Source organism: Exophiala spinifera, assembly GCF_000836115.1.
Source record: "Exophiala spinifera strain CBS 89968 unplaced genomic scaffold supercont1.7, whole genome shotgun sequence".
Lineage (NCBI taxonomy): Eukaryota > Fungi > Ascomycota > Eurotiomycetes > Chaetothyriales > Herpotrichiellaceae > Exophiala > Exophiala spinifera.
Genome location: NW_015622519.1, coordinates 2,367,443 through 2,391,678, shown reverse-complemented (window position 1 = coordinate 2,391,678; position 24,236 = coordinate 2,367,443). Strand labels below are relative to the sequence as shown.

Below are 24,236 nucleotides of genomic sequence, written 5' to 3'. Positions count from 1 at the left end.
AGTATTCCAGCTTCGACCTTTGATGTATGTTTCAGCATATCAAATGCTAACCGATGTCTAATAGTGATTCCTCCTTTTGACGCTGACTCCTAGAGGTGACTAAGGGCACCAAGCGAGGCATTTGGCCTTTTGGAACCCTACCGAATATTCTCCATTCCAAAGTCGGACCTGCGCTTCTCTTGCATCCAGCGAATAGGATGATACCATGCAAGGACGGCCAAGGCAAAAAACATTGGCATCGCTTCGAGGACGTACAGGCACCACTCGTGGTTGAACAGGTATCCGTCGATTCCAACGGCAAATTCGACGACGCGGTAAATGGATCGAATCTAAATTCCGCCTTGTTAGCACAGACCAGACCACCAACACTGCCAAATACAGCCAAGGGAAACGAGAGATCGAACCTGAACAAAGCCACTTGCAATACTTGCGCCGACGATGACTTTCTTTACGCCGGTTTCGAAGCCTGTATCTTGTCTCCTGTTCACCCTGCGCACAAATCGCGCCATGACAACCAGAAAGACTGTAAAGGTCGCGAGTTGCAACGCCAACCCCACAAGTAGTACATTGGTCCCGATATCCTTCATATTTCCTTCCCAGTTGCCTGAGCTTGCGATCCCGGAACCGCTGCATTGCGTCAAGAAGCTAAATACGTCGCTCGTGATGAATACTCTTCCCAGCCAGGAAGGCCTTATGCGGAAGAATGACTGAGCCGGGCCGTTGGGGAGTGTTGCCCGGATAAGGCGTGTGAGAAGGAGATACAGGCTTGCGCAGACAAAGATCGGGCTGATGACGATATAAGACGACGACACAGCATACAGAGGGATGGATGTGTCGTTCCGTACGGAGAGGATGCGTACCACCCAGCCAGCTGTGGATATCAATGCCGCAATGAAGAGAGGGATCGTGTATTTGTGTTTGACCAAGCAATGCCGAGCGACGATGAAGTTGAGGGAAAAGTGCCACAAGGTCAGGAGGAGGTAGAGGATTGAGAAGACCACCGCGGCAGGGGTTGAGGGAGAATAAAAGTACAGGTGAGGGTCGTCACTGGAAGAAGCCGTCTGATTGTTGGAGCTCGACATGGTTCGCGTTGGCGGATGGCACAGACGTCGAAATACGTCGGGGTCGAAGCGACTTGAGTCTGTCGCAGCGGAGAAGACGATCCTGACACCAGGTAGGGTGGCTCTTTGGGCAAGGAATCAGTATGCCGATTGCTCGATTCTCCAAGCACACTGCTAAATACACTGTCAGCGAGGGGATTGGCTGTATCTGCACAGAGCGTGTTAAAAGAAGCTGGAAAGGTCAAAGAGAGCCCGGAGATGGTGGAACAAAACACGAGGATGCCGACCACGGAGTGATGAAGACGGAGGACGGTCTATATATGCTCGTCGAGTCTCTCAGGTTCATTCTTGTTAGAATCGGACACAGAAGTACATGTCTGCCGCTCGGCTGGATTGCATCGTATTCGCATTCGCGACGGGTCTTTGTCTTTGAGAACCCAGGCGTGCGCGGCCCATGTTGTTCCAGGCAACATCGATTCAAGACTCGAAAGCTCAAGGACCCATCGCATCACGAACGCGGCATATCAAGCAAAGATACTCAAGGAGTGAAAGAAGAGTGTGATGGAGAGACACAGACGACGAGCAGTGCCTCGCAGACAGTGTCAAAAGAGGAAGTTCACTCGTATTCGGGATGTGAGCCAATCAAGACGCGGGATTTGCGGAGGCCAAATTTGCCAAACGTGTACATTGTCGTACTCGTATTGGGCCATTTTGCTTGGCGCTTTAACGTAGTCCACACTACTCCATATTAGGCTAGACTGCTCAAGCTCCCTACGTGCCGCAAATGCTCCGTACAGGTACCTCATGCTTCTCTCTTGTTTCACAGTATCCTCGTGGGCACTCCCATGGGATTAATCCGGTTCAGGGGGAATCATTCATTGCATGATATCTTTTAGGAAGCTGTGTCATACGGGGTTAATTTGTCTTGAATGACGCCAAACGACCTATCTCGATCACGGCAACGCTTTGCAGGATTCACTGCGAGCAGCACGACGTCCTTCTCTCAGCCGTCATCACACAACATTCAAGCGCCGGAGTGAATGTACGCTCCCCATTGCCGCGGGTCAGGGTGCTCGTCTCTGACACGGAGAACAGCAGTCCTCAGAGCTTCTGCCACCGCTCTATTGCACAGCTGTTTATGTTCGCTACCGATGAAGGCCTCATAGAAATATCTTGCGACGTCGACACATACGTCGTCTTCAACACGCCATTGGCATCCAATGACGTGAGCAAAGCCTGCGACTTGTAGCGCGCTCGAGATATGAATGCCTTCGTCAGCGAACTTGGAGGCGTTTATTCTTGCAGTTGAGCAGGCCGACAGGTAAGCGATCCACGCAAGACCTGCGTGGTCGACACTCGAAACTCTTGATACGGTTAATGCGTCAACCTTTGGCTGGCCGGATTCGTCGTATTTCTGCAGCAGTAGGTGACTCCTTGAGGGATCACTGCTGTGGGACTTTCCGTGGCACGCGAAGTGTACGATTTCCGAATGCACAATGCTTTCCAAAACAACATCTACCGTGGGCTGTGGTAGCTGCACGCAAGCGTACAAGCTACTGGAGCCACACTTCGTTTTGATCAAATTGCTTTCCAGTTGAACACCGTTGAGTTTACCATACCCAGGAGTTGTTGTCATTGTCACTACCGTCACTTTACGTTTCTCGTGGGGAGTGCAGGCGTATTGTTTTGATTTTTCTCTCGAGTAAGACAACGCTTTGATCGAGGGCGAGTAACTGGGGACCATTCGACTAAGTGCATTGTTTTCAGAGTCGTATTTATTTGTAGAAAGTGCCGCTGCGTGAAAAGGAAGAGAGCTTGCCACGCCAGCACCGATCCACCAGACCCTCGGAAGCTGTGCCATTCCGACTGCTGTTGGTCGTAGTCCGAGCTCATCCAGGACCACCTTTACGCAACTTTCCCAGAGCCACGAAAGGACTAATTCTGTATCCATCAAACCGGGGCCCTCGTTCTCGCTTCCTATATCTCGATCGACTAGGAAGTCTTGGAAGTCGCCGTCGGAGGATCTAAAATTTCGAAGAGCACTCGAAATGAAAGTTGGCACTTCGCCGGCCCGCAACCTCGGGAGAGGAATCTTCTGCACCTTGGAAGTCGACACAATTATGGCATCACTGCTGATATCTGTGAGGTTGACAACAACAATAGGCCCTTCACTAGCGCAAGCCTCCATTTTCTCCATACTGAGACCACGGAGAAAGTCCTCGTGGCCTTGGATCCGACGGATCTCTGCCAAACACTTTTCCATAAGATGAGAAGCAGTTCTGCGCTTGTTCATTTGGCCCTCGCCAATGTTAGAACTTTCCAGTGTAGGTTGCAGGTATAGTTGGCTTCTCAAATCCCTGTATCTCTTGGTCAGGTCTGAGCAGCGCGCTTCCAGAGTCCTGAGATCATCATGATTGTCTATTGCATAGCCGATCAAAATTGCTTTGCCGAACTCCAGTTGCTGCAGCGCCTGCTCAACCTGGTCTCCTCTGAGTAATATTGAACAAACGTCGGCTGCTAAGCCAGAGGTCTCAATGACGGCCTGCTGTTGATCTTTCCGACTCAGATATCGGCCACATACCATCGGAAGGAGCTCCATAGCATTTTCCCCTAATATTTTCATTTTATCCCAAGCCTCTCTCTCGTGTAAGATCCTGATGGCGCTGCGAGATGCTTTGATACGATGCAAAGGGTGAGCCGACTGCATGTTTGCGGCTTCTTCGAAATGATTCAATGCAGTATCCAGGTCTTTTGAAACATCCTGCAACGAAGAACGAAGGATATACATGTTTCCCAGATTGAGAAGTTGGATTGCTCTATCAGGGAGATCACCTGGACACGACAGGGACTCTTCTGTGAGTTTTATTGCCTTTCCGAGATCCTCTGGTGCTTCGGTCTCTCTAAACCGCGAAAGGTAAGAAAGTGACAAATTCGACAGCCAGGTCTTCCGAAATGGATGGCCAATTGATAAGCGAATAGCCTCTTCACCACACCGAATGGCCTCTTTGATGTCTTCTTCCCTTTTTTCTCGTTCATACCGATTCCTCAGCCCGTTTCCAAGGCCGTTATAGTGGCTCGGAAGGTCCGCGTGGCCTGCGGGGGTTGCGTCAACAGCCAATTTACTTTTCTCAATGGCCTCATCAAGGTCTGCAAAGTCCACTTCGCGCCGAAATCGGGTCATTAAGAGAAAGGAGAGATTGTTCAGATATGTTGCACGATCTGAAGCGTTGGATGCCTGGCGGTCTGTGACCGCTCGGAGCTTATCAATTGCTATGTTCAAATACTCGCTCTCTCCGGTAAGCTCAAACCTGCGCCCGAATTGATTGGCAAGATTGTTAGTTCTCGGTGGAAATCTTGGGTCATCCAGTGGGGTAAGCTCAAGAGACATTTCAGTGAATTGAATGGCTTGCTCCAGGTCAGTCGGATTTCCAAGTCTCTCAAAGCGTAGTTCGTAAGATAGACCCAGGTTGTTCAACCATTTTGATCTATCCGCATCTTCCTCCCCTATATTGTTAACCGCAGCCTCGCCACGTAAAATCGCCTCATGGAGATCTGCTTCGTTTTCGATGTGCTTGTAGCGGTTAGAAAGTGCCTGCGCGAGCGAACCAAAGAAATGTGCTCTGTCAGATGGCGGCAATGTCGCCTTCTCTAGAGCCTGCCTTCCATGGTCCACTCCAAGGTCCAGATACCGGTTCTGTTTATCGTGTTCAAACAGATGACCGTACAACTGGGCGAGACCTGCTTGGACAAAGATTTTGGTACGTTCGTCAGCAGCCTGGTCCAGGAGGATCTGCTTGCTTACTTCGATCGCATCCCAGAGATCCTGCGGATTGTTGTCCATTTCGTATTGCTGGAATTTGCAATTACGAAGTATTTCCAAGTTTTCGATGTAGACGGGGTAAATGGAGTGAGTAGGAGAAATCAGCTTTCTTGCCCTTGCCATATTTGTAGAAGCACAAACAAGGCTTTCGCGGCTTGGGTAGAGAGAGCAGCGTTGGAGGGTGATTGCGGCCAGAATCAGACTCCTTTGGGCCAACTTTGGGTTATCTCTTGGGGTCAAACTGACACTTTCGCTCAGTAAGTCAATCGCCTCATTTAGACGCTCCTCAGGCTGCCGAAGTAGTCGCATGGCAGCATCGTAAGCTTTGTCGGCCTGTTCAGGATCGAGCTGCACGTTGGTAATATTTGAAGTCGACATGACCCAAGACTCAAAGTTTGGTTGGCCAAACAACGCTGAAGGATTTGTATGTCATTGAAGATGATACTTGCAGATCTTGAGTTGTTTCCAAAACATGGAACTCTAGATGCAAAAGTTGTAAAGAGGCCGAGAAGGCAAAATGGGGCTCGACAGCCCTCTGGAGAACCTGACAAAAGGGTTTGCAGTGCCCATGGAACTTGTTCGACCGTGCAAGGGGCCACAGATTCGTCAAACCGGTCAAGCAGCTCAGCCTCAACATCGTCACTCGATCGAAACAACCAATAATCGTCAGACGGCAGAATTTATCAACGCATTGCTGCCTGATAAGTGCCACATGCTGTGTGACCTTGATACCCTCTGGAATTCGATCTCCCTCGATCGCGCGCTGAACAAACATTTATGTGCATGTTAAATCTTAGTCTTGATATGGGACCAAAGAGACAAACATTGGCGGGTTGCAGCCGGTATCAAGTCCTGACTGGCCCAGACAACGATGTCAACATTTTCGATTTGGTTCTGGCATTCAATGCTAATTGAGCTGCATCGTGAAAGCACAGCGACATGTCAAGACACCTGTGCTTGACAGGAGACTCTAGAGTTGGAATTTTGCGGAGCATGTAAAGACTTGAAATCTTTTCAAACATCAAACACTCCTAATACTTCCCCATTGCTATGGTCTGCGATGTTCTGACTCGTGCGACCATTCGTTGCATCCTGCTGGGGTCTTTTTTCATACGGCATTAGGCCAAAGGAGAAACGGCATATGAATTGTGTTGTAGCGACGATCTTCACCATCCACAGCTTCGGCCTTGCGGCTGCAGCCAGTCGAGATCGGCCATGTTAACTGTCCCAGCTCCGAAAGACCTGTCCTTTCAGAAGGCGCTTGACTGGCTGGATCAGCTAAATGATGATGATCAAATGGCGCACTCGATAGGAATAGCAATAATGTCTCTCTCAAGGTCTGCGTACGAGATACTTCTCGCGACCAACTAACTTTCAGACCAGGTAATGCAATCCCATGCAGTGAACGCCCAAAGACTTCGCGTCCTCCACGTGATAGTTCGATATCGGATGACCTAGAAATCAGAGAAATTTTGCCCGCGGCGTTAATGTCGAACACTGAGACGTAGACAGTCTCGTATCAGTTATTGACGAGCGAAATGGATATATGATCGTCTTCAGTCAGATAGATGCTGAAGGATTCCGTCAGCCGCGTCATGTTCTAATGACAAAAGATGCTGAGCGCGGGCAAGCTGTTCGGCTGACTTCAACAGTTGGTCCATCTCCACCTGAGATGGACTTGAAGGTGTTGCTGTAATGTTGAGGCCATGATTGCTGCGAAGGACGATGTGATTTGCCTCATGGCAGAACTCTGCCAAAGTGAAGTCGTTTTCATCAGGCTCTCGCCTCCGGATAAATCTTGAGCCCCATGCCGTGTCATCCAGCCACGGGAGTCCAGGAGGGAGTGCCACAGGCCACTTGGAGATGGTTCCTTGTCGAATAAACGCCGTTGCGCCATTATCAGGAAGTTGAATTGCTAGAGGCTCATTAAACGACAACCTTGTCATCGACTTAAACGCGGTCACGCCTGTTAGATGCGCCTCTGCAAGTTGCTTTTAGGCAATTACTTCCTTTGCGCCGGCGGGCGTGATGGAGTAAATATTCTCCTGGTTCACACCAGAAATGCGTCTTGCTTGGATTACAGCGCTTTTGGTCTTCATTTCGAATATGAAATACTCCGGATATGCTTTCTTGCAGCGAAAAATGATGCCGATTCACTGGACCCTCTGCACGGGGATGTTGATACAGAGCTATTCAGTGGAGTTCCGCCAACACGACAGTCAACCGATAGATTTCGGGATATCTCCTCGAAGATGACTGGAACTTCGTGCTGGTTGAAGAGAAAATGTTGTTCAGGTTGAGTGGCGAGCTACTACGCCGACGCCATCTTTCTCTCAAATATACTCGTAAGGCTAGATATATGTATAGATCTTCGTGGTGTCACAAGTTTCAGCCTCGCAAAGTGCATCTCTACCTGAACTCAAGACGGTCATTCAAAGTCATATACTGCGCCGTAGAGGTTGCTTCAGTGCAACAAATGTACCACAAACGCAGTCTCCATCATGGGTGTCGGCCTCAAGTCATGTCCGGACGCAGTGTCTCGCGAAATATCTGTACGTCAATGATTTCCATACCTTCAAAGAACAAGCTCTCCCGTCGCTCTAACTGACTTCCACGCCCCATACTTTTGCAAATATAGCCTGAATTCCTCTCCGAGGGGCTTTAGCCGAAGATTCACCTACAATGGAGCATTGCCTGAATGTCATTGTCGGCGATGGATCTACCGAACAGAAAATCCCTTCCGTTCTAGGTGAACCTCTGGGGAAAGCCATAGCCGCCAGCCAACCAGCGGCGCAGAACGATGTCGATGAGCTACAAGCTTGGGCCGGGGTCCGGGGATAAATTCAATGATTGTCGAAGATATCGCCGTACGAGCCCAAATAGCATATATGGAGAACGCCAGTACCGTGGGGAGAATGAAGACATCGTGGCGTCGCAATGTTATTCATCTTCCTCCTGTACGTTGGCTTCGTTGCCGCCGAGAGTGGTATCAATGCTTGGCTTCGCTACGCCCCATTGTATTCTCAAAATTCCACACCTTCTCTACCTTCCAGAATTGTGTCACTCAACACCTCGGTGAACGATCCTGTGCATATTGCTGGCATCGAACTCCGAAAGGGCATATCCGGAATCCTCGGCAAGAATCTTAGCATTACCACTCATGAAACACACGGTGATCCATCGATCATCGTCGGAACTCTCAATGAATACTCCAACGTCTATGGGCGCTCTGCAAAGATTCCATCCCTCGAAGCCGACGGTTTCTGGCTCAACACTACCGGCACTACCATAGAGATCCTTGGTCAGAATGAACGAGGCGCACTTTACGGTGCTTTCGAATATCTGTCGATGTTAGCCCAAGGAAACTTCTCCAAAGTCTCATACGCCTCGAATCCAAGCGCACCGGTGCGATGGGTTAATCAGTGGGACAACCTTGATGGCTCCATTGAACGAGGCTATGGCGGACCTTCCATCTTCTTTGAGAATGGCCTTGTTCTCGACAATCTCGATCGAGTCTCAGAATATGCTCGCCTGTTAGCATCTATTCGAATCAACGCCGTCGTTGTGAATAATGTCAACGCAAATGCATCCCTTTTAAGCCCTGCAAACGTGGAGGGACTCGGGAGGCTGGCCGATACAATGCGACCATATGGTGTTCAAGTGGGCATTTCATTGAACTTCGCCTCGCCAACAGCAAACTTGACCTATGGAAACCTAACCACATTTGACCCACTGGACAAGGGCGTCATATCCTGGTGGAACAATGTCACAGACGCCATTTATCGCAGAGTCCCTGATATGGCCGGGTACTTGGTCAAGGCGAATTCTGAAGGTCAACCAGGCCCCCTGACGTACAATCGTACACTCGCTCAGGGCGCCAACTTGTTTGCGAATGCCCTCCAACCTCATGGAGGCATCCTGATGTTCAGGGCGTTTGTGTATGACAATCATATCAATGAGAGCAACTGGAAAGCCGACCGTGCAAATGCTGCAGTTGACTTCTTCAGAGGACTCGACGGGGAGTTTGCCGATAATGTCATTGTCCAGATCAAATATGGACCGATCGATTTTCAGGTTCGCGAACCGGCATCGCCCCTTTTCGCACATCTCCAAAACACTAGCACGGCGATTGAGTTGGAAGTGACACAAGAGTACCTTGGTCAACAATGCCATCTCGTCTATCTCCCGCCACTATGGAAGACAGTACTCGACTTCGACATGAGGGTAGATCACAAGCCATCGCTCGTCCGCGATATTATTAGCGGTAAGCGTTTCGGTCGTCCTCTCGGTGGTTCTGCGGCGGTCGTGAATGTTGGCACGAACCAGACATGGCTAGGAAGCCACCTCTCCATGTCCAACCTTTACGCGTACGGTCGCCTGGCGTGGAACCCGGCCGATGACCCAGAAGCCATGTTGCAAGACTGGATTCGTCTGACCTTTGGACCAGACCCGGGCGTCATGAAGACAATCACAAGTCTGTCCATGGCATCGTGGCCTACCTACGAGAATTACAGTGGCAATCTAGGCATCCAGACGCTGACGGACATTCTGTACACTCACTTCGGACCGAACCCCCAGTCCCAAGACGGCAACGGCTGGGGCCAATGGACTCGTGCTGACCATACGAGCATCGGCATGGACCGGACAGTAAGCAACGGGACCGGCTTCTCCGGTCAATACCCTGCAGAGGTCGCAGCCACGTATGAAAACATCAGCACGACCCCGGACAACTTGGTACTGTGGTTCCACCACGTCAACTACACCCACAAGCTCCGTTCCGGCAAGACGGTCATTCAGCACTTTTACGACGCGCACTACGACGGAGCCGATACTGCCCAGACGTTCGTCACCCAGTGGCAAGGGCTACGGGGAAAGATCGACGAGGAGCGGTACAACGAGACCTTGTTCCGACTACAGTTCCAGGCCGGGCATGCGATCGTGTGGCGCGACGCTATTGCCAATTTCTACCACAACCTGTCTGGCATCGCCGACTCTGCCGGCCGCGTCGGCCACCATCCGTGGCGCATCCAGGCCGAAAGTATGACGCTGGACGGATATGTGCCCTACGCGGTATCTCCATTTGAAGCCGCGAGCAATGCCACTGGAATTGTGACGAGCTCAAACTCCACGACCGGCACTGCGTCGACGACGTTGAATTTCCCCAATGGCACATACGACCTGGCCATCAACTACTTTGACCTGATGGGAGGGGTGTCGTCGTGGACCGTGTCTATCAACAACGACACCGTTGGAAGCTGGGAGGCTGACAACGTAGACACTGGCAGGCTTGGGCACGCCGCGTCTGAATACCTGGACGCGCATTCGGCGACGAGAATCACGTTCCGGAATGTCACTGTCGCAAAGGGAGACGTGCTCAAGATCGTCGGTACTCCTGATGGAATCGAGCCTGCACCGTTGGACTATGTCGCCGTGTTGCCGGGAGGCATTGTTGACTAGGCTATTCAGAATAGCACGGCAGTGCAGATCCCGTACTGGGTGTGCTTGTGATCTCACCTCGCACTCAAGTAAACTCCTCCCTGTGGTTGAGAGGGCCGGAGGGACCGTGTTAAAGTTTCGTTCCGGCTTCGAAATAGATTATGAATGAATATAACGTAGGTGCATAGCGAGTCATCCACTTTCCCACATTTTTCCACTCTTGTCTTCCGTGCACGACCAGTCCACCACTCGCTATGCACTTGCGTTAATTGTTAGTGAAGAACAAAGCTACCCAGGCTGTTGAATGAGTATATACCGCCGAGGACTGGTCAGTCACAGGCCAGGACTCGGACGATACACCGCCCCGTCCCAGTGGTAAGGCTGCCAGCTGCCATGTCCATCGCCATGGTGACCAACTATGCTTTCAGCAGCGTGACAATACGCATCAGGCTTGTGTCCTTCCAATTCCCAGTCCCCTTGACTAGAACAGCCCCCTGTAGCAGGTATCAGTGACCACTGGTTGCCATGTCTCCTGAGACTGACGAAAATTCGGCCGCTAGATTCTGGGTCTCGATCAGCTTGATACTGCTTAGCAATCGCATGACCTCCAACTGATGCTGATCTTGCGATACTCTCAATATCAGTAAAGTCAAAGGTTGTTAAGCCCTTCCAAAATCTCGTTCGGACGACTTCGACAATAATGGTGAGAAGCATAGCCAAATTTGTTGCTAGTACACAGTATATGTACTTTTCGGAGCCGATCTTCACGGCACCAAAGCGGACGGAAAGTGGTACAGTTGCTGAATTCCCTAGAATATACAGCTGAGATTGAGCATTTGCGACGAGGAGGCCCTCTAGCAACATGCCGACCCCATATTCTAGACTCAAGGCGGCACTTGCTTCGTCGCTGAGCCCAGGATCTCGTGCCTTGATGACCCGGATGTTGTGCTCCAGAGCTGTGCCGAGAGTTGATACGACGGTGCTGCCCGAAATGCGCGATATCTGCTCCAAGGCATAAAAGATACTCTTTGTGAATTCACCTGTCGGCTCTATGTTTTGCACAGCCTGATCATCAGCAGCAGGCTTGACAGTGATGATACTGTTGGTGACGTTGACGTTGACTGCGAATCTTGCTGGATCAAACCGGACTTTACATTGCATCTTATCGAAGGCGGTATATAAACCGGTTCCAGCAACGGCAAGAATGTTCTCGCCGTAGTTTGATAGAGCTGACCACGCCAGAAAGTTACTGTCATGAGTGCTCGAGCTTAAAGCGTATTGCTCGACTTGTCCAGATACGGAATTAGGTAGCGTGCCACCAACGAGATGGGATGTTACGCCGAGGTCGTCAAGATACGCGGCTTCCGAGATGGTGTAGTTGCTTGCCTCGTTCCGCGCACAAGATACATTTGTTCGATAGCCATATTCGAAGTAGTCAAGTGATAACATGGGTGCCTTGTGCGCTGATAGACCTTGGATTGGGACAATGCCAGGTGACGAACCTACTCCAAAGGACCTCCCCAGGTTCGTCCACCCGGAGCTATCAATCCTCGAGTGAGGCTTTGGGGCACTGGGAGTGCCTGCAGCAGCTCTAGCCAGTGAACCAAGTATTGCACTGACTAAATCAACTGCAGGGCATGTAGACACCAGAGCGGCTGCGCCATCAAGCATCTTATCACCAGTCACAACCCAGCTACAGTTGAGCGACATGCTGACTGTCCCGTTCTGAAGTCTCCGGAAAGATCCCTGCCATGCCGATAAGGCCGTTTCCGGATACGTTGGTACTGGTATCCGTCCTTCCATACTCGTAACGTCGGTGAGAATAGGTGTCAGTGCACCAGCCCAGAGAGCAGCAGGAAGTTTGAGTGTTAATGTTATAATTAGCGCGACTGTCAACCATTCCACCGGCAGTGAACCGCGGAGGGCGCGACTCGCACCGGAGGTGATTGCAACGAGGAATTTCAGTTGCTGGAACGCGACAGGACATCCTGTCTGCATGCGAACTCGCGCCGATAGATTGATCAACGAAGTGATAGCGAATATCTGTCCTGCTCCCAGTACAGCGGAAACCACCTGGATCAACAAGCCTATGGTATCGCGATGCGAAGTCACGAAGCCGTAGAAAGTGCCGGTCGAGCGTCGGTCCTTGATAACGAGGACTGCAATCGCAATAAGGCTCGTCAAAAGTATGACGACCAAGAGGAGGATTCTTGTAAGGACTGATTCATGATCCCTCATAGCTGTTTTGTCCTCGTGGTGAATACCTGGGGAATTGAAGTGATTGAACAGGGAATTTGTAGAGGCTTATGTTTGTATTGGTTCATTCTATGTAGGGAAAGAGTAAATGTTAAGAACCTACAAGGTCCATTATGAATGCAAGCGATCATGTCCTTCTGGAGGGCAAGGCACTTTCCACAGAAGAATATAGCTCAGCCTCTTCGCTGGGGAGTTGAGACTAGCAAGCTTCGCTTCTCGATAGAAGGTTTGTACTACTTCGCCTCGTAGAAGAGCCAAGTATAGCCACTAGCGAATCGCTCCATCTGTGAAGCACAAGCCCACAAGAGCACTCAGGCTCTAGGTATTCATCTACGCTGAAACCAGTCAAGGCTGCTCCCACGTTTCTTCCCCATTTTCTCAGACAAGTCTTCTTGAAGCCCATACGTCGTAAGCTTTCTCATCGCTCTATAAACCATTTCGTTTGCTACATCTTTGCGGATTCTCATATGCTAATATTGTCGGCAGTCTAGCTTGAAGGCGATTTTCCAGGCGTACAATGTCTTATCCTTGGCAGCTGAAGCCCATCTGACAGGGTTTGAGATATAGTTCGAAATCGGATGCACCTAGCGTCGTGGTAAGAGACGACTAACACACTGGTAGATATCACAAAAACCAACCACACATTCGGCGCATGAGCGACCTTCGCTCACCAGGCCCTAAATTGAGGCCCTAGTGTAGCCTGGCAATCGTCAGCCAATCGTACTTTGGCGTTTCATCGTTGGCGTGGTCCGTCGTCCTCTTTGGCCCTATGGTGGAGAAAATCGGCTCCCCTTTCAGGGGTTTGCTTTCTAGTCACACTTGACTGCTAAATCGGCTGCTGGTTTCGTGCCCGCCTTACCACGCGGAGGCGATATTGATGATAATGTTGGATCTACATATCAGCTCGTGGGAGAGTGTAATGTGGATGGAGTCATGCAGGGAGAGGTCCTTGATCTGGTCGAGCACGGAGGTCTGCGGAAACAAGCCATAATAATGGTGTAGCGAGTTGAACTGCCTATTCAGTGAATCTTGAAGCTGGTTTAAGGGGTGGGAGAAGGGTTAGTGCCAGATGCGACTGCATAGCATCGAAAATGGGAGGAGTAACACGACGAGCAATAGCAAGACAGTGTCCGGCGGTATCGGCATACTTGCGGTGGTGTCAAGAGGGCGCCGTCGTCAACAAGGTCTTCAGGAACGCAAAAGGTTGGCCCTCCTCGCCAACCGGTGAGCAATTGGTGTTGCAATAGCTCAGTTATATTCAATCGATCAAATATTATCAAGGACAAAACTACTCAGGCCTTCGAACGAGGACACACCGCCGAGAATTTGCCAATCACAGGCCAGGGCTTGGGATGGTTTACTGTCCTGCCCGATGGCAAGGCTGTCAGCTCCTATGCCCATTGCCATAGTGGCCAACCATACCTTCAGTCCCGTTGCACTAGGGACGCGTCTGATACTCTAAGATCAACCTTGCCGCCTCTGCATGTCCGGCCGCTTCTGCAAGCTGAAGTGAATTTTCGCCAAAGCGATTAATTGCCTCGGGGTTTGCTCCTCTTTGAAGAAGGTATTCAATCCGATCAACTCTTCCCAGCCGTGAAGCCATCTGCAGAGTCGTTTCTTGACGTCTCTTGTCTCTCACGTCGATTTCGGCACCTGCATCGAGCAAGCTTTTGATAATCTGTAGGGTACCATCGGACCGTTCGGCTTGGACTGTACGGTGCAGAGGAGTCAAACCGGAGCTATCGCAGAACTCGATATTCGCACCGTGCAATTTAAGCAATTCAAAGAGCTCGAATTCGCCACGTATCGCCGCCAGGTGAAGCGGCGTACATCCGACTTGGCCCATGTTCAACCTGAATTCAGGAACTTTGCGGTCTTGGGGGCTGTCAACGGTTGCATTGTCGATTTCTTCTGTTCCTTGATCGATGAGCTGGATGTACGTAGCCAGGTGAAAAGGCTTACATCCGTCTTCACCAATGCTAACCTCAACTCCAGGTAATTTCGCGTCCGCCGGAGTGTCGATATTTGTCGAATCAATGTAGGCGCCATGCTCGATGAGCATTTTGGCTATTTCTGGCGTTGCTTGCCAGGCTGCTTCGTGTAATGGCGTCCAGCCGCAGTCGTCCTCAGTGGTAACAGATGCACCTTCCTCCAGCAAGTACCTGACCATGTGTACATGACTGAACATGATGGCCTCCTGCAATGGCGTCCGATTCGTGCTGTTCAGTGCGTTTACCCTGGCACCATGCTCGACTAGGACTTGTGCAACAACCAGATGCCCGTTTTGCGCCGCCCAATGTAAGGGTGTCCTGCCCGCAAAGAACTTCTTCTGCCAGTTGTTCTCGCCTACATTATAAGACACGGTATCAACTTCTCCACCCGCCTTCACAAGCGCTGTGATGATTTCTTTATTTCCAGTTTCTGCGGCGAAATGTAGTGCGGTTCTTCCATCGATGGCCTCGGAAACATTAGCCCCTTTATCCAGCAAGAACAACACGGTCTCTGTTCTTCCACCAATTGTTGCCCTATGGATCGCTCTATGTCCCTTCGAGTCGCGCGATTCGATGTCAGCACCTTGTTCGAGGAGACGTTTAACCACATTCTTTTGCCCGGTTTCGGCTGCTCTATGCAACGCCGTCGCTCCAAAACCATCACGCGCTGAGACGCTGTCTCCATTTTGAAGTAAGGTTTCCACAGTCTCCTCGAGGCCAAAATGAGCGGCTAAGTGTAGTCTAGACATGATCTCGGGGAAACGGGTCGGCGCAGTCAGATGCATAACCTGCACCGCGCTTGATACTTGTGCTTCGTTATCGATGAATTGAAAGATTTGGGTTTTCAACTCTCTCTCGGAGTCGTCACGACAGTGGTCACCCCAATGTTGAGCAGCATAGTGAAGCAAGCGATGCTTACGCATTCTTACCCTGCCAGCTCGATCATTTGAACAAGCTCCGTCTGCAAATTCTCGAAAGCTAAGGTATGTTAAACAGGTACTTCCGATATGAAATTGAGCATTCGCAAATCGTGAAAGTCGCATGCGCCTGAAGTATTCCTGGGTGCTGTAGTGAACCAAACGGATCACACTGCTAGCCTGGTCCAAGATGACAAGACCTGCGCACACTGACGTGAGAAGCTCCGGATCAACGAAATTGCTTTCATCGATCTCTTGAGTGCCATTCTCTACCGCCAGCGCTATTTGGAGCTCATTCACTGTTAATGGCCTGACAGCGAACACAATCCATTCCAGTATCTGTAGCGCTAACTCTTTGTAGTCCTTGCTTTGATTTTCGATCCTGAGAAGGGTTTCATCGTACATCCCGTCGAGGTCGTTTGGTAGCATAGCAAGCGCCTTTCGAACGGCCTTAGGAGTGCATTTTTCTTGAAGGGAGTCGAGCTGGAGTCGAGCAAGCAGGAACCTACCACATATGTCAGACTGCAATAAGGCAGAACAGGACAGTCGTACATGTTCTTTGCCCTTTCAACAACCACTTTCTCAATCTCGCCGGCTAGGGAGGGATCTCTCTTGACATGCCTTGTCAACTGACCAGAAATTCGACTCGAGATATAGATGAGCAAGTCTTCAGTGCGTGCTTCAATCTCATACGTTGAAGATTCTTCGAAGGAATGTGCTATGCTGTCATCGAATCGCGAGGTGACGAGCAAGTTCACCTTGGGTTGCAACGTTTGAAGGGTTTCAAGCAAGTCCATCCGTAACGACCAATGACACTCATCAAGGGCATCGACAACGACAAAAACCTTTTGATATCGCCCAACCTCCTTGCTTACAACCATCTCGACCTCCGCCAATGTTGGAAGGGTATTGCGGTCAACGTGCTTGCGGTAGAGGCTTTTCACATCGTCACTTAGCTGACCACTTCCCTGCGCAAGCTGCAACCAAAGTCCAGAAAGGAGGTTGACTGCGGTTTGCTCCAACCTTTCCTTATAGTTGCAGTAGATTGCTGCGATGCCGACGCCTGGTACTGCATCAAATCGGTCACGAAGATCGTTGACCACAATAGACCTAGTCTCGTTATCATCCCGCTAATACCGCGCGTGGAGGTAGCTGCTCACGACATCAAGGTCTTGCCCGCACCGGCTGCAGATGGAGGTCAGAATTAAAGCCATCAGATCTTGACCGAACGGCTAAAAGATTAGGTACCGTACGTATTCCCGGGCACCACATTGTGCCTCCCGCGCTATCGATCCAGGACTGGTACATTGGAGAACCAAGAAACCATAATCCGGTGCCAGGTGTTCGACGCGCAAAGATTGAATCTTGAACGCGGGAAAAGTCTAGAGGGGAGAGCCAATTGATAATAGCACGAGTTTCTCTGACTGAATGGTTTCCTTGTCAGCAAGTGGTCAATGTAACTCTTTAGCCCTACCATTATCGTTTGCGGTGATCTTGCCGATCTTCACCGCAATTTCTGCAACCTCACGAGCGATTTCATGTATCAACTTGGTGTCGTTCTTTATAGCTTGGGTCAATGTCCTAGAGAACCCGTCAGCGATCTGACGTGGCTGTGTGAACTCCAAATCAGCGACGTACATGTTATCGTTTTGCAGCGCCAATTGGAACAGAGACTTTTTCCGCTCAATGACCAATACGTAACGCTCGATATCACTCCTCTGGAATGGCCAAGCCAAGAGCCTTCCTAAGTTTGCCACGGATCTTTCTCTCCCCTTGGGGAGCGCCAGTCGACGCTCTAGTTCACGGAGAACTTCCTCATACTGCTCCAGCGGCCCCTTCGGCGTTCCAAGCTCCATGACACACGACATCCAGGTGGTGCCAGACACGTCTGGCCCGCCACTCATGCGCGCCTGCTCTTGTTTGATACGGTCGCAGAGCATGTACAACGGTCCGCTCGCACTGGTGATCTCATCACGCAAACGAATGCGATCTTTTTGGGAGTCTTTGACATCATTGATGTATTGGACGACAGTGACACTGAGGCATAGGATCGAAAGAATACTGGTCGTCAGAGAGAGCGGGTCCATTGCAATGCTCGGAGACTCTGACAAGGTGATGGGGGATTTCGACGAGAAGACACAACCCTAATGAGTTTTTATCACCAGCTGGGTCTGCGTTGGGTCCTGACAAGAGGCACCTCGGCAGCAGCAAATCCTACTCATCCACAACAGTACTCGAAGCAAGTTGCCCAAGAGAAAGATGACAAATTATGGTGACGGTAGTCAGCCTCTAAAGTTAGGTGCATATGGCGCTGCCTTTGAAACGATCATTGGTTAAGTGTGCAAATTCGTACCGTACATATATTGGCCACGCAATGGAGACAAGCAGGAGACAGACGTTGTAGGTAACAGTGAACTTCATTCTTCAAGATATTGTCGAAAGCTAAGTCGGCGAGATGTGCACGTATCGAGACCGTCGCGGGGTTCTGTGAGTTCACGCCTCAACCCTTGTCAATAGTCTTCGAAGTCATGTTTGACGCAACCACAGAGATTTAGGGCCATCCGAAGGAATTATCTCAGGACAGACTTAGCGAATGTTTGGACAATATGCGCAGCTCACAGGAGGCTAAAGTACGATTGGCTTGCGATTGCCGGGCTCCAATTAGGCCTGGGTCTAGGCCAAGGAGAGGAAAGTTGCTTCGGCTCCCGAAATGTGCGCTGCAGTGTTCAAGCTGAACCAAGGCGACCGCATTTCTTGCGGAGTTTGATCAATATCTGTGACTCTGGGATGGCAGATCGGGCCTCAAAGAGAAGCATTCCACAATCCCCCGCAGGCAGCGTCAACGCGATGCCCCCGCCAAGACTTCTCCACGTGATCCCGCGCACCGGTGACAGAATGAAGGCGGAGCAAATCACCCACCGGGAATTGGCCACCGTCTCATCCCTCCCCGTCCCCGTCAAGATGGACGAAGGACGCGCTCTGCAACGCAGTAAACGTCATGCGCCGAAGGTCCGGTCAGGCTGTGTCACTTGCAAGTGTGTCGTTTGTCTCTTACCGCGGCCTCAAGTGCATCCGACGCTGACTCAACAACAAGACGCCGTCGAGTGAAATGTGACGAACATAAACCTGCCTGTCAACGGTAAGTCGAACCGTGGTGCTGGGGCTCCTGTTCCTGAAATCTGCACAGCTGCAAGACCAACCGACTCCATTGCGAGGGATATGCACCCCCCAAAACATGGATTTTCGAGCCCCGGCAGCAACCCTCCACAACCGTGTCGAGCCGTCAGCTGCATCTAGCATCTGATGTTATCCGTGAAAGTGGTGCTGGAATTAAGCTCTACCCCTCCAAAGACCTACACTACCACGGAACCTTTGCCGGACACCCTGGCGAATTGATGGCCTTCGAATTCTTCGCAAAAGTGACTGCACCTGTTGCTGGGAGATGGGCAGCCCCAGAACTATGGCAGAGACTTGTATTGCGAGCCGCTTGGGAGGAAGCTGCTATCAAGGACTGTATCGTGTCGCTCACCATCACCTCCTTAGAGCGAGGTCCTTCCCAGGTCCAGATATCCATACCGACAACTCTACGCTCGCGGGACTACTATTACTTTCGAGCTGCCAGTCTGCTTAGTAAGCATGAGAGCAAGCCTGTGGAACTTTGTCTCATTGCTAGTGTAACTTTCTGGCACTTTGACCTGTTCAATCGTCGTCCCCTACGCGCAATGATACACTTGCACGCCACGACTAGCCTCTGGCAATCATTGCGGGGAAGCGCGCCATTTTCGACAGCGCTGGGCACGGAAATCGAGAAATTGTTGTGCTCGCTGGCTGGTATCGACAGTCTTCATGAAAGCGGCAACGCCTCCCACATGCTTCCGTCCCCAGAGGGCTACTCCTTTCGCAAAACCCAGGCAAAGACGCACGGCTTTATATCACTCAATGCAGCTCGCGCTAGCCTTTCACGGTGTATCTGGGCTGCAGTACTAGCATACGACCCGTCGGCAACTGCCCACACCTTGCGTGACCTGGCTGATGTTGAGCATGTTGTCTTCCAGAAGGAGATGGACGGGCTTCTGGACTTTTCGGACCTGCCACTCTGCACCCTGAGCGATTGCCTAAACCTTTTCTACTCCTGGCAGCAACGGATGTGGCTAACGCCGGACCTTATCGTCCCTTTCACCGGCAGGCAATCTCTACTACTGCACGCACAGTTGATTCAATCAGTCATTCAAAAAGACGTGAACAATAGCACGGCTGGAATTCATGATCTCAGTGAGAGCAATGAGTCCTTGTTTGTCCGAGTTCTCGACGCTGTCGCCGATATTGTCAGAACAACACAGCATCACAAACACAGCAATCCACCAACAACCGACAACACCAAACCCACAAGCCTCCGGCCGCTTGTACTCTTCATCATGCGGCGCACGAACCTGGAAGCTACGTTGAGCAGGGCAGCTCAACTTATGGAAGATGTTGAAGTCGTGGAGAAAGATACGGATGCTGTCCTGTTACTGTGGATGGGTTTTATATTGGAGAACACTCTAGCAGCCGGCCCGCCGGTAGGCTGAATTTGCGACATTATGGTGTTGCCGTGAGGATTCAGCAAGAAATGCTTGATTCTTGTCAGTCTACAGGTACCAAATCCGCTTGTGTTCCAATGTGTCCGCGACGAGACTGACGTGGTCAGGAAAGATGCCAATTTATATCACGAAATTCCCCAATATGTTCAGGAATTGGGATGCTTATCTGTCGGGACTGTGGTGAACTTCAACTATCCATCATTCCGCGTCAGGTCCCTTTACCCCAGCGCTGGCACAATGCCTCCACAGAGGAGGCGAAGATTCCTTGCATCCGGCGATGATCTGGAGGCTAAGAACGCGAGGGAGGAGAAGTCGATCGAGGAATGTTCTCAGCTGGACCTGGACGACAGTCCCGATATCGCCGCGTCAAGCGAAAAGCGACGTAAAGGGTTGATGACGGCGTGGAAATATTATGCCGACGCTTCTTGTTACCGCTGCGCTTCTTCCAGCGCCTACTCAATTAACACGCCGTTGACCCCTACCCGTCTTCAGCTACTGTGGGCTCCTCCAGGACCCAGAAGACCCAAACGGGCCGGTTGACCCAGATAGAATTTGGCTGGACCTCTGCCTGAACGACAAGCTTGCAAAGGCTAGGTGTATGGCTTTTTGAAGGTTTATGTCCGGGACTCTGAACAGGAGTTCCCTATCCTCGCCTCACCAGAGGAGACGGAGTGGAGGAGGATGCTCACCTCGGCCCACAGCCTGCTCAACGTCTGGAGGTCCATTATTGCCGAAGCGAATGCTATCGTTCTCTGAAAAGTGAGGAAGAAGGACCCTGCGAGAAAGCACACATGGAGGTTGAAGTTCATGGATCACACCAACAAACTGGGCCAAGGGCTGGTTTACGAGATTTCCAAGATCAGTTCTCTTACAGAGCGAGCACCTGTAGGGCGACTTCCGCAAGAAGCTAGACAAATGGTCCGTCTCGAAACCGGCTTCCCCTTCTACCCATATTGAAAAAAAAAAACCTGTGGACAACTTCATCACCCTGAACTGAGTAGAGGGGCGATGTTTTTGCGGACGTAGGGCCCAATGAGACTTCCCAAGTCCGGGCGAATTCACAATTCTGTGTGTGTGTGTGTGTGTGGCTGCGTGTGGCCTCAGTCTTCTTTCTGAATGCCAATAATAAAACTAGTAAGAGTAATCGCTGTTCGGGCACATGTGCATGTTGTGCCCAGGCTAGGTATATTTCAACATCTTGCTCATTGTCCATCAGACATCATGTATGAGCACACTGAAAGCAGACCAAGTGAACGTCTTTCAGGGCCCATGACGGTAAGCAGGGTTTGCTTAGTCACGAAGCAGAGGTCAGAGATTGCGGAACGGTAACCCATCGTAGGGACCTAAATACATCAGTTTACCCTCGAAATATTCTAGAAATCGAACGGAGTATCCCGCAAGACTCCCTAGAATCAATGTTCAACGCGCGGGCCATTCAACACCGAGAACTTGAGAATCTAAAAACGACAGATCAGGCTTGTTATTGTTCATGGAAATAAAGACCCGACGACAATGAAGAAGTCGAAGCTCGAGAACATAATCCTCCCAGGCAAAGACTGCAGGTCTCGCTGGACCATCAGCCTGGATGCGGACACGATAACAGCCATAAACCCAGCCGAAACAGCTTCGTCATCACCATCATCGCTTCTCCTCCCTCCTCTCTGCCACCCTCACATCCATCTCGACAAAGCATACATACTGACCTGCAACAACAACGACATCCATCGTACGCAGCCCGGCTCCTGGTCGCCCGACGACGGCGACCGTAGCAGTGGAGTGCCAGACTACGGCGACCTTGCACCACAGTCGGGCTCGTTCAGTGAAGCCCTGACCAAGACATCCGAGGCCAAACGACGCTACACTCCCGAAGACCTGTACCTCCGCGGTGCGCAGCTGCTGGGCACGTCGTTGACACAGGGCGTCACGGCATGTCGGGCCTTTGTGGAACTGGACCACGTCACGCAAACACTGTGTCTCGAGGCAGCCATCTCTCTCCAGGCGTCGTTCGCGGGCAAAGTGGCCGTGCAGATCTGCGCGTTTGCGCAAGACCCGATATTCAGCACTGACCACGGGGACGAGAATCGACGGATCCTGGACGCCGCGCTGGACCGTGATCGACAGCAGCAGCAGGAGCAGCAGCAGCAGCAGGGTCACCGACGACGAATCGGCGCGCTCGGAACGACGCCGTACGTCGAAACCTCACGCGACGCGTCCATGCGGAACATCGAATGGGCGATCGAGACGTCGCTCGAACACGAGCTGAATCTAGACTTTCACCTCGATTACAATCTGAACCCGGACCGGCCTGCCATGGTGTGGGACGTGATCCGGCTGCTGAAGGAAGCGAGATGGACGGAACGCGCGCGTCCAGACAAGACGATCGTGCTGGGCCACTGCACGCGGCTCACGCTCTTCAGGCGAGACGAGATGGCGAGACTTGCGGGAGAAATCAGGGACTCGAGATTGCCGGTCCATTTCGTGGGACTGCCCACCAGCGATTTGTTCATGATGGGGAGACCCCCCGACAACAACGGCGGCGACGGCGACGACGACGACGACGACGAGGCCACGGCGATCAGACCGCGCGGGACGATGCAGGTACTCGACATGATCAAGGGCGGGATCAACGCCTGTCTGTCGGTGAACAACGTCGGGAATGCGTTCACGCCGTGGGGCACCGGTGATCCGATCTCCCTGGCGTCACTGGGCGTGGGGATATACCAGGCCGGCACGGAAGACGATGCGACGCGGTTGTACGAGTGTGTGAGCACGAGGGCACGGAGGGCAATAGGGCTGACCGGCGTGGGTGGCAGTCGAGGGGACGGGTCTGGCTCAGAGGAACCAGGGCTACCGATCGAGGAAGGACGCAAAGGCGATCTACTGCTCATACGGAACGAGGAGTGGGTTGGGTGTCCGGGACATCTGTCGATGAAGATCCCTGCCAGACAGCGCGTGAGCGTGCGAGACGTGGTGTGGGATCCGCCGGATGTGAAGCTACGGAGGATAGTAAGGTGTCCATGACAAGCCACGATCGAAGAAGAAGGCCGAGGAAGTTCAACGTGAGTTGCTCAATTCATTGCAGATCATGTCCTTGGATGGTGGACCTCGATGTGCCCGTTCTCCCATCATGCTATCAGATCATTCCGTTTCGCATCGGCGTTCAGCCATAAACTCATCTCCAGTTCCCGTGAATCGTCACCTTCATTCTCGGGTCAACTCCACATGTCTGTTCGGCTCGGAGAGACTGTCCGTGTTTCGATATCGACCGCAGTGGTTGTGTGCGCTTTCTTTTCAGCCCAGTCCGGCGACGAGACACTCAAGTGGACAGCTTCCAAGGCTACGGGGCGATCTTGATCCGCTGGAACAAGATTTTCTCGAGATAGCCATCCTCTTCCAGTCGAGCCGAGACGAAGCACTCCTTGATCATCAATGCCGTATTCCCGAAGCGACACCACCATGCGTCACTCTTCTTGCCCGAAAGTCGAACCTCATGGTCTCTGAATTGTCTGAGAAGGCACATGGCGTCAACGGCGAATCGTGCTTTGCTCGGGAAGTCTTGGACGGGCGCAATGACGGCGAGGAACGCATTCGCTGCGACCTTGGTCAGAATCTCACTCCGTTTCGCGCATGGGTCGTCGGTGTCCAGGGGAGCTGCAATTGCGTTCAGCTACAAAGATTACCGTCGGTTCTCCGAACCCCCAACCTATGGCAGCGTACGACTTACGCAGCAAGCGATGTTCTTCTTGACTTCTTCAGGTGTGGTAGATCCGACCTCAATGGAAATGACATCCTGGAACATCTGGGGAGCGGTGCCGTCACAGCCTTCCTGGCGGAAAGCACCAATGAATAGGGGATAGTACTTGAATTCCCATGGCTCGCCCATGGTGATGAGGGATACTGGAGACTTAGTTTTGAGGGCGGTTCAGGTTTTGTGGTGGTCCGAAAGGGCGAGGAAGATTTGAAGAAGATGTCGATTAGTTGTTGAAATATATCTGGTCGAGGTGAACGTGGAAGGGGCTTCACACGTAGCGCCATGAGTGAATTCAGGCATCTCTTCGAGGCTTCACTGACGGCTGAAAATATGCATCCTGAATTCAATTCACTGCGCCCGAGATTGGCTGTGTATCCTCACCAAAGGCGTACAGCTTCACTCTTGCGGCATTCATAGTGTCGGT

The 24,236-nt window shown here is 51.5% G+C and overlaps 8 protein-coding genes across 8 annotated transcripts; 3 read left to right on the top strand and 5 right to left on the bottom strand.

Moving 5' to 3' along the window:
* Window positions 1-137: 137 nt before the first annotated feature.
* On the bottom strand, window positions 138-1,082 carry PV08_09867 (uncharacterized protein; the record flags this gene model as incomplete). The annotated part of the gene is made up of 2 exons (XM_016384182.1): window positions 138-329; window positions 405-1,082. 2 exons carry the CDS (start codon window positions 1,080-1,082, stop codon window positions 138-140), a joined length of 870 nt encoding a protein of 289 aa, XP_016232805.1.
* A 1,003-nt stretch (window positions 1,083-2,085) lies between these two features.
* PV08_09866 (uncharacterized protein) lies at window positions 2,086-5,259 on the bottom strand (the record flags this gene model as incomplete). Its single annotated transcript, XM_016384181.1, has 1 exon — window positions 2,086-5,259. The coding sequence occupies one exon, from the start codon at window positions 5,257-5,259 to the stop codon at window positions 2,086-2,088; it is 3,174 nt and encodes a 1,057-aa protein (XP_016232804.1).
* Window positions 5,260-7,818: 2,559 nt separating this feature from the next.
* PV08_09865 (uncharacterized protein) lies at window positions 7,819-10,338 on the top strand (the record flags this gene model as incomplete). The annotated part of the gene is made up of 1 exon (XM_016384180.1): window positions 7,819-10,338. The coding sequence occupies one exon, from the start codon at window positions 7,819-7,821 to the stop codon at window positions 10,336-10,338; it is 2,520 nt and encodes an 839-aa protein (XP_016232803.1).
* A 312-nt stretch (window positions 10,339-10,650) lies between these two features.
* Window positions 10,651-12,555, bottom strand: PV08_09864 (uncharacterized protein; the record flags this gene model as incomplete). Its single annotated transcript, XM_016384179.1, has 1 exon — window positions 10,651-12,555. The coding sequence occupies one exon, from the start codon at window positions 12,553-12,555 to the stop codon at window positions 10,651-10,653; it is 1,905 nt and encodes a 634-aa protein (XP_016232802.1).
* Window positions 12,556-14,011: 1,456 nt separating this feature from the next.
* PV08_09863 (uncharacterized protein) lies at window positions 14,012-17,568 on the bottom strand (the record flags this gene model as incomplete). The annotated part of the gene is made up of 5 exons (XM_016384178.1): window positions 14,012-15,986; window positions 16,034-16,591; window positions 16,642-16,666; window positions 16,735-16,905; window positions 16,956-17,568. 5 exons carry the CDS (start codon window positions 17,566-17,568, stop codon window positions 14,012-14,014), a joined length of 3,342 nt encoding a protein of 1,113 aa, XP_016232801.1.
* A 760-nt stretch (window positions 17,569-18,328) lies between these two features.
* On the top strand, window positions 18,329-20,601 carry PV08_09862 (uncharacterized protein; the record flags this gene model as incomplete). The annotated part of the gene is made up of 4 exons (XM_016384177.1): window positions 18,329-18,516; window positions 18,576-18,620; window positions 18,669-20,040; window positions 20,116-20,601. The coding sequence occupies 4 exons, from the start codon at window positions 18,329-18,331 to the stop codon at window positions 20,599-20,601; spliced, it is 2,091 nt and encodes a 696-aa protein (XP_016232800.1).
* Window positions 20,602-21,573: 972 nt separating this feature from the next.
* On the top strand, window positions 21,574-23,231 carry PV08_09861 (uncharacterized protein; the record flags this gene model as incomplete). Its single annotated transcript, XM_016384176.1, has 2 exons — window positions 21,574-23,067; window positions 23,199-23,231. 2 exons carry the CDS (start codon window positions 21,574-21,576, stop codon window positions 23,229-23,231), a joined length of 1,527 nt encoding a protein of 508 aa, XP_016232799.1.
* A 167-nt stretch (window positions 23,232-23,398) lies between these two features.
* On the bottom strand, window positions 23,399-23,944 carry PV08_09860 (uncharacterized protein; the record flags this gene model as incomplete). Its single annotated transcript, XM_016384175.1, has 2 exons — window positions 23,399-23,728; window positions 23,786-23,944. The coding sequence occupies 2 exons, from the start codon at window positions 23,942-23,944 to the stop codon at window positions 23,399-23,401; spliced, it is 489 nt and encodes a 162-aa protein (XP_016232798.1).
* Between the last annotated feature and the right edge of the window lie 292 nt (window positions 23,945-24,236).